Genomic DNA, 16,178 nt, shown 5'->3' with positions numbered 1-16,178 from the left:
TTGCATCTTTAAGAGGAAGTTTAAAATTATGTTTATGATAGAAATGACAACTAAAATCTGACCAAAGTTTGGCAACAAAGTTGCAATTTAAAAAAAGATGTACAAAAGGTAGGAGTTTTCTTTTTTCTTTCTTTTTCCCCATTTCTTTATTCATAGGAAACGTCATTTACAACATGTGTGATATTAAGACAGTAACAGAACAATTAGGCATCATAATGAAATACAGATAACATAAAGGACATGACTTCACTTTCGATTTGTTAATGCAGTCAATATGGTAACAGGACAAAGGGCAATAATAATAATAATAATAAATAGATTAAAAAAAAGATAACCTAACAGAAAACGTGGGCAATAAAATCTGATTTCTTTAAAAAAATCTTGGAGCATACGCACTGTATGTGCACATTTCCTATCATTTATAAGCTGGATAGACTCAAAATACTTTATAAATTCAATCATGAAAAGTTTAAACGTTGGGTGAGACCTTGAAAACCTGGAGTTATGGATATGAAATTTTCCCAGTAAAGTAAAAAAAAATAAACTGACAGTCAGTTGAACTTTCTGTGCTTTTGTTTTCAGAGTACAGTACTACATCCTTGGCTTCTAGCTTAATTGAATGGTTAGTTTGAGCATCAAAATAATCCTCAATTTTGTTTTTTTTCCCCAGATGTGTAGTGGTATCTTCTTCTTTTTTTTTTTCTTCTTTTACAAATATCATATTTTGTCAATGATATTCAGAAATCTTGAGATGAATTTGTTGGTGGAATATAGGCTATGTTATGTACAATTTTAATGTACTTCGTTCAGTTAGTTGTGGACACAAAGGTTAGAGTATTTTGCATGTATAACCGCATCGTGACGCTACAGCTGAAAAGCAGCAGACACCGAACTCCTCTATGCCCTGATCTCAGTCTGTCAGGCAGCACCACACGCTCCGCCTCCTACGCTACGATTGGCAGACGTGAAAAAACAAACCGGTTACTCAGTGTTTATTGTACTGCCTGTGTCTACCTGGAAGGCTAAACTCAGGAAGAAAAACGTGTGACGCTTTTCAGTTTCCGGAAGATCATTTTAGCCTTCCTAACAGAGAGAAAATGGAAACCTGAAATCGCACTTTGAGCTAAACAGTCGAGCGTCTTCCAGATAATATTAGAAGAATAACCGGGTTGTACGATCACACGGCTACTAACATCATTGGAAAGGTAAGGTACCAGCGGTTTAGTGACAGACTGTAACGTTATATCCCTCCAGGTTACCTTAATTGTCTTCAGCGAGCTAATTTTAGCTAGTTTGCTCTGGTTAAGATGCTGGTTGAGAACGTCATTGGTTGACGTCGTTAGCCCAGTTAGCTTGCAGTGATGCTAACGGCAGCGTAATCTTTTTTTAATGAAACCCTCGTGTTTCTTCACCAATGTCCTGTAAACATTTTACGGGGTCAAAAAAACAATTCTCACTTTGTCTACAAACATGACAGATATACGAGCAAAGTTAACGTCAAGTAAAAGGCACGTATCATGAAGTTATTGGCTAACGTAACATTAGCTAATGGCAAACTTAGCTTAGTTAGCCGTTTGTTTGGTCGTCTACCAATATTGTTTTGAGCCGACAATGCAGCCGGTACCACACTAGCTACATAGTCTGAGTTTAATTATTCACTTCATAGATTACTGCAAATATAGTCCATACAATTTACCTGCGCTGTGGTTGAAGTTGTCAATGTCAGCAACATTGTACAATGCTAAAAGCTAGCTGGCGTAAGCTAAGCTATATGATGCCATTTTGTTTTTATGACGACTTTGACACAACATATTCACTCTCCCATCGGACTTAAAACACACAAAATATCATATTGTGTAACAGCAAGAAACGCTATAGCTATATAAACAGTCATATAATGTAATATGTTCTGGCAAAGCGTGTTGTAAGAAAACTATGATGGCTTAGCCAGGTAGTGTTGCGGTTAGCATGTCAGGTTGCTTTAAAGGTATGACCGGTGGACCGAGATGCTTTCATTAGCCAGGGTCGAAGCTCACTTCTCTAAGTGAGTGTGTCGCATTGTGATGCTGTATTTTGACCCAAAATTTCCCATTGATGACACTTTGCCTGGCTGATGGGAATACACTGATAGAGCCATTGTACTAACAGTCTGGATAATGGAGATAGATAAAGGGGTCAAACCAGACATCTTTATGTCTCTTTGAAAGTGAATCGTTGTTGAATAATCCCATTCAGATTCTGAGTAGTCTGATTTAGCTGTATCACAAACAAGCAGGGGCTTATCCATCTGTTGTTAATATTCATCTAATCATATTACTTTTTTTTCTTTTATGCAGCAACTGGATCTTGCTGGAGATTGGAGAATATCCCTCAACCTCTCCCTTCTGAATCAATGGAAGGGTCTGATAGTGTAGAGCAGAGCGGCAGTGACCAGCCGGAGTCACAGCGCAGACGGCAGCTGGACCGCCTTGACAGAGAGGAGGCATTCTATCAGTTTGTCAACAATCTCAGTGATGAGGATTATCGTCTCATGAGAGACAACAATCTCTTGGGAACACCAGGTAATAAACTTTTGAGCCATTTACACTAGTTTTTTGATTTTGTGGAATTTGTGATTAAGGGAAGTTTAAGCAAACTCTGCTGATAATAAGATTTATTATAAAATAGATAGGGCTGGGTATCAGTGCTCAGTATTTTCCAGATATCCAGAGTGAATTAAAATTATGCCACAGCACACTGTTGTCAGTCAAAAAGTTCCAGCAATTGATCCCACTAAGTGCCTGTGTGACTTACGTAGGAGTCACTGTCGTTCTGAGTTTTGTTTCACTTCTGTTTTGTTGTTGTTGTTGTTGTGGTTTTTCATGTAACACATAGAGTTCATTCATGCTCTAATTTTCTGTGCTTAGTCTGAGCTGTGCTGTATTCTATTCATGCCTTTCAAAGCCTTTAGCAGACAAAAAAAGGGCTAATATAGATTGATGGAAAATTCATTCATGACGTTTGCTACCCTGTGGCTTAATCAACACTTTTATGTAGGTACCTCAAATCAAAATCCATTCAGATGGACTAATAATTAGGTTTCAGTGCCTCTTGAATAAAGAGGACATGTTCCTTTTTACTTATGGAGCACCTAAACCAGATTATCTATTGTGGTGTTGCGGTGTGGTGCCATGTAAATAACACAGCAACCCACTCGCTTAAGTGTTCTAAAGTTATAGATTATGAACTTTCATATTTTGAAAGTTTGATTTTAGTGTAGATGGTATTGATGTATATAATTGCTTACTTGCTGTTGGTACTACTTCAAAAGTACCTCTCATCATAACTTTGATAATAACAGTACCCGACCCTGCAAAGATGTGAACCAGGATAGTTTGAAAGCTTTTTTTCTATCATAAATTAGTGGATGTCAACAATTTAGATTATTCTGTGACCAACAGGTAAAATCTTTATTTCTTCCATCCATTTTGGATTTGTCACTATGCTCGAAATGCAACAGCCTACGCACTACTGAAGACACCCAATCCGTTTCTGTCCCAGGACAGTAGGAGGGGGAATGTAAGTTTGGAGCATCCGTTAGCGGAGCACCCTGCAAGGAGAGGGCATTGAGTGGACAGTGGCATGCCCTGGTAAGTGTGGAGGTTTTCAGTATTGTCCTGTTGCTGTGTTCAAAGAAAACCAAACAGCTCTATGGACCAATACAGTACAAAAAACACCAGTCGTTAAGTCTTTTGTGCACGATCACCACTTTTGTCACATGTATGTTTTTGCAATATAGTGCAAGATTTTCTTTTTCACCTTGTTGACTAATCCCCTTTCTATGCATTAAATCAGAATCTTTCAATTCCTCTCAGCCACCTGCGATGTCTGTCTCCCAACTTAAGTTGGTGGTCAGAGTAGTGAATCTGAAGTAATACTTATTAAAATATATTCACACAAAATATACATACATCGACAAATCAATCACAACATGGGAACAGAAGAAAAAACAAACGGAGGAAAAAATACCTGTATAAGGACAACACATGGACTGGGTAGACCGTAGGGAAAGCTGGTTATTTCATTTGTGAATGTACAAATGAGGTAGAGATTGCGGCACATTGTGTTGGACATTGTTTACTGTTTGGAGTGCGTTACTGGGCTGACAGTATGATATATGGAAGTACAGAGGAGAGGAATCCGCTCTCAAGGTATTTCCAGTATAGGTGTCTTGTATAGTAGCTGTTAATTTTGAGAGTTGAAGGAGTGGAACGGTCTGTTAGTAAGTTAGAGTGATTTTCACCCAATTCTTCCAGTTCAAAAGTACGGTATTCTTTACTGTGGTTAAGGCTACAAGCAAAAGGAGTTTGAATTGTGTTGGAATGTGTGTAGGATAGATCTTCTAGGAGCTCATGACCCCTGACCAAAATGATCAGATGTGTGGGCAGTTCCAAAATTAGTGAAAAATAATCATCTAATGCAGTATGAAAATGCGCTTGTGTCGGAGAAACCCATTTGGTGGATTTCTGGAGGTGAACTAAACGCACAATAACCTACAGAAAAGGAATGTGTGGACTGACGCAAAGTTATGTTGCTTTGTGATAACAGACTGTTTTTGTTTTTTTTAATCTCTTTCAGGAGAGGTAACAGAGGATGAACTGTTACATAGACTTCAGCAAATCAAGGATGGTCCAGAACAGCAGAATAACACCCCCAGGACTGAAAGTGCAGAAGAACCAGGTGGTAAGTTAGCCTTTTTTTGTTGTTGTTTTTTTTAACCATGTTGTGACAAATTCAGATATGCTTTATCACAACTTGGTTCTGTTGATTTTCAGAACAACCGGAAAGCTCTGAGGATCCTGCTGGTGGGGATAGTCTCCTGGACTGGCTGAACACAGTGAGGCGCACAGGCAATACAACCAGAACTGGTCATCGTGGGAACCAGTCATGGCGGGCAGTAAGCCAGACCAACCCAAACAGTGGAGATTTTCGCTTCAGCCTGGAAATCAGTGTGAACCGCAACCTGGCTGAACAGCAGGGAGCTGCTGAAGGAGAGCAGGAGTCTCCAGAGGGTCAAGCAGCAGCAGCAGCTGTGCTTGCAAATGCAGATGCAGATGCAAATCTTGAACCACAGGTCCCTATGGAGACAGAAGTGGTAGAAGAACCAGTTGTAGAGGAGTTGGCTGTCATAGTGGAACCAGAGCCTGAACTAGAAGAGGTTGTTTCACAGGAGATACTAGGAGAACCACCCAGCTCACCAGCTGTCCCGCCTCCAGTTGTCCCGCCTCCAGCTGTTCCGCCACCAGCTGTCCTGCCACCAGCTGTCCTGCCGGTACAACCTATACTTCCTCCTTCTCCACGCAGAGGACAAAGGAGAGCTCGCAGCCGCAGTCCAGAACCACGCAGGACCAGGGCACGTACAGCCAGGAGCCGGTCCCCTCTCAACCTAGATCAGCTGGAGGATCTCCCTAATCCACGTCATGCTCCCAGCTCTCAAGGCCTCAGCTCTGACACCAACACTCCCCCTGTACCTCCAGTGGAGGGCAGTTCTCGGACTCGACAACATGTTCTCTCCAGGCAAAGCAATGCTGAGAGTGATGCTCAGCCATCTAGGGCTGGAGCAGAATCAGTCCCAGAGGCCCAAAACGTCAGATCTCAGGAAGGAGAAACTGCTGGGGGGGAAGGGGGTGCAGCTGGGCGCCGGCCCCCTACCATCATGCTTGATCTCCAGGTGCGTCGTGTGCGTCCAGGCGAATATCGCCAAAGAGACAGCATTGCCAGTCGTACACGCTCACGCTCCCAGAACTCAAACAACACATTTCTTTATGAAAGTGAGCGTGGTGGATTTCGTAGGACTTTCTCACGCTCGGAGCGTGCTGGTGTGAGGACCTACGTCAGCACAATTCGCATCCCTATCCGGAGAATCTCTGATGCAGGTTTGGGAGAGGCAACCTCAATGGCTCTCCAGTCTATGATCCGGCAGATCATGACAGGCTTTGGTGAACTCGGCTACCTCATGGATTCAGACTCTGACTCTTCAGATTCAAACCGTGGAGCCACCACACCTGCGGATCTGACTGAAGCCCTCAACAACCCAGATGCTACCACTGCTGCGACTCCTGCTGCTGAGGTTGATGAACCACCTGTGGCTGCTGGAGTCAGAGCAAGGACAGTTGAGACTGATATGGATGAGGGTCTTGCCAATGGTCCACCTGCCTCTGGTGGCAGGGCTCGACCTAGACCTCCTATCAGCCTAGAAGAGCCCAGCTCACTGCCCTTCCTCCGACTCGCTCACTTCTTTCTCCTAAATGATGACGATGAGGACCAGCCCCAAGGGCTGACCAAAGAGCAGATTGACAACCTCTCCATGCGCAACTTTGGTGAGAGTGATGCCTTGAAGACTTGCAGTGTCTGCATAACAGAGTATGCAGAAGGTAATAAGCTACGTAAGCTGCCCTGCTCTCATGAGTACCATGTGCACTGCATCGACCGCTGGCTGTCTGAAAACTCCACTTGCCCCATCTGCCGCAGGGCAGTCCTGGTATCTGCCAACCGAGAGAGTGTGGTTTAGCTCATAACAGACTGCAGGCCTTCTTGTCTCAACCTAAATAATCTAATATCCCAAGTCCGTAAGAGGCTTTGAGGAAATGTGTCTCCACTGTTGAAATGTATTTCCTTCATACCATTTGTGAGTTTTATCATAATGCAGTCACAGGTTTGGTTTGGGGTGCACCATGCAGTGGAGTGTATCTCTTAAGACATTTATTTCTACAGTCCAAAGTTACACGCAAGCAATGCATGCTGTTTGAATCAACCTGTAGTGACCAAGCAGTTGGATGCATTGCATCAAGCCATGCGCACAAGCAGACTTGTATCTCATAAAGAATCCCCCGGTTGTAAATGCTGCACACCTGCTGGTAGTTCAGGCACTTCAAATCTGCTCTTTTGTATTAGCTACCAAATGGCGCCTTATATACCATAAGGTGGGTATTGGTACAAGTCTTAGTTACACCAGTTCAAAGTATTAGCTGTAAATAAGCTTGTAAAAATAATTTTGAATCATACTTTGTATCAGTGAATTGGTTTTGGATTGTAAATTATCTCATATGAAGATTAGGGTTGTATTGACCACAATTATTCTCTATCAGAGCATCCCTAAATTTGGTGTTAAAACTTAGAGTTGGTATCGGTGTACACAGCAGATCTATTTAGAGATTGTGACGTTTAAGAGGATGTAGGACTTTTACTGGTTTGCCATTTAAATTGTGACTTGTACTCTCCCTTCTTTGTTCACCTGAAACAAACAATTTTCAAGTGGCACCATGACATGAAAATTTGCAGTGTGCTGAATTGTTTTAAAAAGTAGAAAGTTGTACAGGCATAAGACACATGCAACTAGGTTACTTTTGCAAAGTGGAAGTTGATTTTGGAATTATTAAACCTTTATTTTTTATTTTCTCGATCATTAAAAATGATCAAATAGTATTCATACCAGAAATTAGGGATGTCTCAATATTGGTAGTAGATATTGGGTTGATATCAAGTTGCTGGCATGTGAATTTTCCCAACTCAAAAATATTATACTAACAGGCATGACATGTCAGAAATGTATATGTGGTAGCTTTTCCTTTTCACCCACATTTACTTTTTAATGTACAAGAATGATTTCTCAATCATTTCATCCTGTCATCCATCAGCTACTGGTCTAATTCTTTACTGTTCCACTAACATAATGGATTGTCTTTAATTATTGACTCATGAATTAAGTTCTATAAGCTGGTATTGGTATAAATACATGAAATAATCGGAAGTTGACCTAAGTCTCATGTCAGAATATAACTTTTTACCTGTAGGTTCACCTCAATGTACAAGTCAATATTTCCATCATCAATCTAAAGGTTTGGGTGTTGGATGTATACCAAGTCTGAAAAGAGTCACATCATTGTTGTTCTGTAAGGCTCCACTAGAAAGTCGAGATGCTCGCCCACTGTGCCCTCTTTCTGCCTCATGTGCAGATGCTCATATCAGTGTGCAATACACAAGTGAAAGTAGGGGAATACAAACCATGATATAAATGTATGCTATTGTTAAAACTGTTAATGGCTAAAATCTTAAATGAAGACTTATTTGAAGTACATTTAATTTTATTTAGAGGTTCTGTAGGTTTTTAATAGCACTGTTGATAACAAGATCACTGGCTAGGGGAAGAAAAGGGCATCACTCTAATGCCATCCTGTCATGTTTCTTGTTTCACTGTTTGATGTCTTTGCCACAATTATTACTTCCCTTTGTGGGGCATAAAAGTTTGAATGCAAGACGTTGTCATTGTTGAATACCATTAACCTGTAAATGAAATGTATGTTCCCTCTGGGGCCATTCTTTCCTAGTTTTGGCCTTGTTCTGTGACCCACCCAGTGCAGTATGTTAACTGGGTGTTAAGATGAAACTAACCGCTGAATTAAACAACTTGTTATGCTACAAAATGCACTGTAGATATGCATTCTGTATACACCCTGCGCTGTTTTTTTTTTACTCATTATTAGTTATAGCTCTGCCTTATATATGCAATAATCTAAATTTAATCTAACTTTAATTTACAAGCTTGCCTTTAACTGACCATTAATTGTTTTTACCCCCACTTGATATTGGGACTTTTTCAAATGTCATTGATTACAAGGTGGTCGTTTAAAAACTTTGATGAGCCTCATAAAGGTGTAAAAACAGCAGGTGTTTGGTAGCTTCCCTCCAATAATATGAGCATTGATCACAGCCATGGTGCTCAATATAATATACAGTACAATATGATGCACTCATACTGGGGGTTTGCTTTAGAAAGCAAAGTTATTAACAGTCCCCCCTACTGGTAGGATTTGTGAAAAATCACATTCAAAATGAACAAAGAGCATTTTGCATTTCCTCAATGTTGCTTTATCAACTTTGCCAGAACAGCAAATTTTGAGTCGACAAGGCTTCTTTGAACAAGAATTGCCATTTAAAAAGCAATCAAACTTGTAAAGACTTCTCACACTCAATGAACCCTGAATGAGTTTCATTTTAACTGGATTACATCCAGTCGCATACAATTAGTTTAATGTTGCCCTTGACGTCATATATCAGGTTCAGCCATCTGTGAAATCTGGCAGATAAAAGTTGTAGTTTATCCACAAGTTGTTGTTTTTCTTCCTTCTTTAACCTCATACTTTACTTCCTTCGGTGCTGTAATGTAGCGCTGCAATAGTGTTGTAGTCCACAGAGGTGGAAAAACAAGGAAATGCCGGTGTCAGACAGACTCAGGCACGGCAAGGATGGCTCTTCGGACTGCCGGGAGTCGCTTGTGGCACTTGCAGAGGAATAATTTCAAGGTAATTCATGTTATTATCTGCGAATATAACAAAAGTTACATCTAGTTTTACTATCAGTCTTTTTACTCGCGTCTAGCTCTGCGACTGAAACAGCTCAATGTATGTTTATACTTTCTTGTTAGGTAGTAGCCTCAAATGATAAACCCCACACATTCATGGACTGCAGATAGTAACTAGACAACTTGTTGCTATAATATGCTTCATATTTATGTAGTTAGTATCGTTTAGTACTGCTTGAGAGAAAAGGCACATTTCACTTAAAGGCTGCACTTCCCGTTTACAACACAGCGACGCTGTTGCTCCTGAATTAAACAGCAACATCATTTGTATTCGTGTGATCTATTTGTTTTTACCTGTTGCAGACGGTCTCCATCCAAACACTTGGATATGTCAAATTCAAAAGAACCTGTCCTGTTGAAGTGAGCCATCTGGATCATTTGGTGCTAACAGTGAAAAGTGTTCCAGACACCGTCAACTTTTACACCACAGCTCTGGGCATGGAGGTCATCACTTTCAAGGTATGCCCTCAGTTTAATAATGATTGTTGAAAATGTGATAATTGTTAAGGACTAAATGTATGTATTCATTCATATCAATTAATTTCCAATAGTTGTACATTTAACATCAATGTGTGCATTATTTACATAGAGACAACAGGAAAAGTACTGTTGGATTAAGAGAACATCCACTAGATGGCAGGCTTTGACTGTATGTCAGCTGATAGCAACTCTCAGTCATTATGAGGGGTCTTGAGCTTTCACACACTCTTCACTACACCCATGCATGCCATTTCTGCAATACCCAGGGAAACCGTAAAGCCCTGGGGTTTGGGAAACAGAAGTTTAACCTACACCAGCTGGGCCAGGAGTTTGAGCCTAAAGCCAAGCATCCAACCTCCGGCTCTGCAGACCTGTGTCTCATCACTAAAACCCCTCTGGCTACAGTAGCTGCACATTTGAAGGTACTAACTCACATATGTCTCTCTTGATCTCTATGATATAATATTTTTATTCTTTTAAAACCAGTTAACTTTACATATATCCGTTCGGTGTCACTTCTTGTTGTCTTTTCTCCTCTGCAGGTCTGTGGAATCCAGATAGAGGAGGGTCCAGTGGAGAGGAGTGGAGCTGTGGGGACGATCACCTCCCTGTACTTCAGAGATCCAGACCACAATCTCATCGAAGTGTCAAACTATAACCAGCCAACATCAGAAGGGTCATTTTAGGACTATGTGTACATGCATTTAATCACTGCACTTACTGTTGGACCCACTTTGCACAAGTACTGTTCAGCTATGAAGTTTGCGACCAAAATTGCTGTAGTTCAGACCTGATTTAGACTGGAGTAGATAACATCAGTTGGCTTTGCAAAGACAGAGTTCCTATGTAGTTCTGCTGACTAGTGGATGCTGTATTAATGATGTGTGAAAAAGGCTACATTTTTTTTATATTAGTACATTTAATTCAGCATGAAAAGTGAAAAATTCAACAGCTGAAAAAGTTTTGTTATAAAGTATAATCAAATGGGTGTGTAAGAAGTTATAAGACACATTTCTTTTTCAGCTGAAAATAAAAGGTTCTTCCATCTGCTAAAGGCTCTGGTCTTTTTTGTTTTTTTGCTTTTTTGACACAATTTATGCAGTTTTTTTAGATTACATTAGCCTAAGTGCCTAAGCCACTTATGTCACAGACATGTGGCACACTGTAGTCTTCAGACATCTGCGGTTGCACTTCTATTGTGTTGTTGTTTGCAGTGGGTGGAAAGAAAACACCCCTGATTCACATTTATTGTTGTTGAATTCTTTCCTTTGTTGCTGACCGTAACCCAGTCCAAAAGCCACAAGGTAATGTTACACTTTAACATCATAGGGGAAATTTTTTAGCTGCTCAGGGCGTTTTGACTTCATTACTGTATTTGCCATGAGAGTCCTTCCTTGTGATAAAACACAGCAATGACAGTAGTGTCCACGAGCCCTTCCCATTATGAAAACATCAACCATGAAACCAACAACGGAACTTATCACCAATGTGTATAATTACACTAACAATCTAAATACCTCTCTGCTATCAAAAACAGGTGATAAGTAGAGGGAAATGATTTCATATTGCTCTCATAACAAAAAAATGAGCAAAAACTACAAAATAACTTGGAAAACAAAATAAAAGAACTAACAGAAACTATACAAACAACCCCACAGAGCATGAAAAGTGAAAAATTCAACAGCTGAAAAAGTTTTGTTATAAAGTATAATCAAATGGGTGTGTAAGACGTTATAAGAAACATTTCTTTTTCAGCTGAAAATAAAAGGTTCTTCCATCTACTAAAGGCTCTGGTCTTTTTTGTTTTTTTGCTTTTTGACACAATTTATGCAGTTTTTTAGATTACATTAGCCTTCATGTCATTATGGGTTTATATTTTATCAGTGCCTAAGCCACTTATGTCACAGACACATTACACACTGTAGTCTTCAGACATCTGCGGTTGCACCTCTATTGTGTTGTTGTTTGCAGTGGGTGGAAAGAAAACACCCCTGATTCACATTTATTGTTGTTGAATTCTTTCCTTTGTTGCTGACCGTTACCCAGTCCAAAAGCCACAAGGTAATGTTACACTTTAACATCATAGGGGAAATTTTTTGACTTCATTACTGTATTTGCCATGAGAGTCCTTCCTTGTGATAAAACACAGCAATGACAGTAGTGTCCACGAGCCCTTCCCATTATGAAAACATCAACCATGAAACCAACAACGGAACTTATCACCAATGTGTATAATTACACTAACAATCTAAATACCTCTCTGCTATCAAAAACAGGTGATAAGTAGAGGGAAATGATTTCATATTCCTTTCATAACAAAAAATGAGCAAAAACTACAAAATAACTTGGAAAACAAAATAAAAGAGCTAACAAAAACTATACAAACAACCCCACAGAGCATGAAAAGTGAAAAATTCAACAGCTGAAAAAGTTTTGTTATAAAGTATAATCAAATGGGTGTGTAAGACGTTATAAGAAACATTTCTTTTTCAGATGAAAATAAAAGGTTCTTCCATCTACTAAAGGCTCTGGTCTTTTTTGTTTTTTTTGCTTTTTTGACACAATTTATGCAGTTTTTTAGATTACATTAGCCTTCATGTCATTATGGGTTTATATTTTATCAGTGCCTAAGCCATTTATTGTCACACTGTTTCTGTTTTATGACACTTTTATATTGAATAATTAGCCCATTTAAATACAGGAAATACTTGTTGCCTTTGCTCACCAGGTTAACAATCATTTAGGGGAAAAACAAAAGTTAGGAACATCATAATATATTTTTTACTTGGTTATCTGTGGCAGAGACATGGAGATTATTGTTTATACTAAAAGGCATACAGATTATATGGTCAGACATGAAATACACAAGAGACTACATTTCACTCACTATTATACTTAAAATACAGGACCCATTAAATATACAATATATATGCTCATGCTGAGTCATTTCCATGAGAAATGTAGTAGTGTTGGTCTTAAATTAAATATAATAAGAGATATTTCTGGAACAAAAATTAGCCTTTGCACATCACCTGTGAGCAGATTGTACTTGTTTTATTTGCAAGATTTTAGCTTTGCTTTCTTTATTTTTACAGTCTTTAATGTGCATTAAAACTTCCTGTTGCTGGGACACAAGGGTACAAAGAAAAAATTATCAGTCCTCTACAATCTTAAGCATTGCTTATCAATGAATCCTAAACAGGGAGTCACAAGTACATTTCTTCTCCCACATGATATTTTCCTAGTGTTGAATGTTCTCATATTCAGTTCACAAATGCCCCATACTCAGCAACAAGGCACATTTATACCTTTGTATTTTCTTTCCATTTTACTGGATGACACACCTGATGACCCAGTTAGCACTCTGAAACCTCTATGTGAAAAGCAGACTGGATTTTACTGTAGATAGATAAGAGTAGGTTATATTAGTAGTCAGAGGTGTAAAGAACTTTAATATCTCTACTTTATGGCTGTAAGCTTTGACACTGGGCTTACTATCAAAGCAACAAGGTATGCTATTGTTCTAAGGAAACTCCACCTACAGTATGTCACAGACACGTGACACACTGTAGTCTTCAGACATCTGCGGTTGCACTTCTATTATGTTGTTGTTTGCAGTGGGTGGAAAGAAAACACCCCTGATTCACATTTATTGTTGTTGAATTAATTCCTTTGTTGCTGACCGTTACCCAGTCCAAAAGCCACAAGATAATGTTACACTTTAACATCATAGGGGAAATTTTTTGACTTCATTTGTATTTGCCATGAGAGTCTTTCCTTGTGATAAAACACAGTAATGACAGTAGTGTCCATGAACCCCTCCCATTATGAAAACATCAACCATGAAACCAACAATGGAACTTATCACCAATGTGTATAATTACACTAACAATCTAAATACCTCTCCACCTCTGCTATCAAAAGCAGGTGATAAGTAGAGGGAAATTATTTCATATTCCTCTCATAACAAAAAAATGAGCAAAAACTACAAAATAACTTGGAAAACAAAATAAAAGAACTAACAAAAACTATACAAACAACCCCACAGAGCAAACAACAGCTGAGATACAATAACAATGAACAAAATAATAAATCAAGCAAATTTCTAGCAAATCCACTTCAATGCAATAAAGAGAAATCACTCATAACAACAGTAAGGAACTCAGCAGGGAACAATACACAATCTCCTCAAGCCATAAATGATACTCTCTGAACTTTTTATAGCATCTGTATTCCCCTTTTTTAGATGCTCCATTAACACTTTCTGAACTACACAATGCTCTTACACACATACCTAATAACAAAGAACTCAGAACCAGATGGTCCCTGCTGAATTCCTTAAAGACTTCTAGCAGACACTGAGCTTACTTTTCTTTAAAGGGGACCTATTATGCTTTTCCTTATTTTCAGTCACATATGTTGTATATAATGATGCATATAATGTTTCAATGTCAGATGTTCATATTTAAAATGGCAAATGTGGCTTTTTATTATTTTGCCCTCCTCATGTATGTTAATGGAGTGGACAAAATACTAGGAACACTTTTCCATATAATGCACTCCAGTACACCACCACCCATTACGACCTCAATAATAAACATAAAGGAGAATTATCACCTTATCTGACAATGTCAATGAAAACTGAAAAAGTATAAGCCTCGTAAATGTAGAATTTATGGCAGAGTTGTTTTGTTGGATTGTGTTAGATTGCACAGGTGTACCTAATAAAGTGGCCAGTGAGTGTAGATAACAACATCCACTTGCCAACTGCTAAATGAGGAAGAGATTTATCTCTACCTTCTGACTCCCTCTGGACACAGGTCTGCAGAAATTCATTTGAAATGACAAAGAATACAAATCTACAACTAATCCAGTATAAAATCCTCCATAGAACACATTGTCACTCAAAGCAAAATGCATGAAATGGGTCTGTCCAACACAAATAAATGTTCACAGTGCACTCTAGGCACCACAGATGACTACATGCACTCCTTATAGCTCTGTCCACCTATACAACACTTTTGGTTTAAACTCTCCTAAGTCTTGGGTTGCAGCATTCCCCTCTCCCTCATTATGCATAGTTGGTGAGTTATCCTCAGTTGAACTTCCACCAAAACACACAGAACGCACACTGGTTGCCCTAGATATCACCAAGAAAGTCATCCTTACAAACAGGAAAACCACACAAACACTAAACATCATCATTGGTTAAATATTCGCACAGAACATATATCAATGGAACAAATAACTGCTTCTCTAAGTCCGAATGTCACACTTTTTGAAAACTTGGACTCCATTTATCACAAATCTCAATCTTAATTTCAATTTTGTCTCTTCAGTTCAGTTACTGAATTTACTTAACTATTTCCATTTCTATCATTTTACAAGTCCATCCACAGACATACATATGTGTTCTCTTTTCTTTCTATTCTCTCATTATGATTTATGAATTTATTTTTATTAACTTGTTTGCATACTCAGTTATCTATCTTCTGTTATGTTTTAATCTGTTATGTTTTATTCAACCCTTCATCCCAACCACATCTGAATGATGGGACCACCTCTGACTGGGCCCTGGTGACTGGGAGGGGTTGGGGGACTGGACTGATCTGGAAAAGCTTAGAGTCAGAGGACCTGATCCCTGCTAAGACCCTCTCCAAATAGAGAGCTGCTCCTCAGACCCAATTGAACAGACCCCTCCTGTAGGGGCGGGGGCTGTTCTAAAGGGGATCTGACCTGCAACAGGCCAGCCACCTCCTACGGGCCTAAGATACTTTTTTTTGCTTATTTAAACCCCTAAAAAATGTATCTACCCCTGGTTAAGCTCTGAACTATCAGTTGTATTTGGACCCATTGAAAGAAACTGGAGAAGATACCTTTTTGTACTTATTCTCTCTGCTCTGTTCAGAGCACATATGACATAGCTGTACCAAAACTGTATCTGGCATCATTCCCAAATAGTAGAAGTCTGCTCATCAAGACCAATATAGCCTGGTCTTAATTACTTAAATTAGACAACTCAAGTCATTTTTGACCCACTCATCTGTGTGAGCTGTAATCAATATGGCTTCAGGGCACAACACTGAACATATTGTATTACAACCCCTGCTGCTGTGTTGATTTAAAATGATACTGTGTGCTTGAGTCAGTGAGGACGTTTTGTTGCTGTTTGTGTTCAAGCTGTTGACACAGGCAATCAATTACTGCTTTTTTTTGACTGCACAGTATTCTTATCAGTTTATGTGAATGTCGACTGTTAGACCCGCAAACGTAACAACATCCCAAAAATGTAATAAAC

The 16,178-nt window shown here is 39.2% G+C and overlaps 2 protein-coding genes across 2 annotated transcripts; both read left to right on the top strand.

The window, feature by feature from the left end:
* Window positions 1-964: 964 nt before the first annotated feature.
* On the top strand, window positions 965-8,466 carry rlim (ring finger protein, LIM domain interacting). Its single transcript, XM_044363451.1, has 4 exons — window positions 965-1,205; window positions 2,337-2,561; window positions 4,618-4,722; window positions 4,815-8,466. Exons 2-4 carry the CDS (start codon window positions 2,393-2,395, stop codon window positions 6,548-6,550), a joined length of 2,010 nt encoding a protein of 669 aa, XP_044219386.1. The 5' UTR covers window positions 965-1,205; window positions 2,337-2,392; the 3' UTR covers window positions 6,551-8,466.
* Window positions 8,467-8,834: 368 nt separating this feature from the next.
* Window positions 8,835-10,930, top strand: glod5 (glyoxalase domain containing 5). The gene is made up of 4 exons (XM_044363452.1): window positions 8,835-9,341; window positions 9,704-9,859; window positions 10,147-10,302; window positions 10,423-10,930. Exons 1-4 carry the CDS (start codon window positions 9,285-9,287, stop codon window positions 10,564-10,566), a joined length of 513 nt encoding a protein of 170 aa, XP_044219387.1. The 5' UTR covers window positions 8,835-9,284; the 3' UTR covers window positions 10,567-10,930.
* Window positions 10,931-16,178: the final 5,248 nt, after the last annotated feature.

The sequence above is a fragment of the Thunnus albacares genome, chromosome 10, assembly GCF_914725855.1.
Source record: "Thunnus albacares chromosome 10, fThuAlb1.1, whole genome shotgun sequence".
Lineage (NCBI taxonomy): Eukaryota > Metazoa > Chordata > Actinopteri > Scombriformes > Scombridae > Thunnus > Thunnus albacares.
Note: the sequence above shows the minus strand (reverse complement) of the source record. Positions and strands in the feature narration are given on the sequence as shown.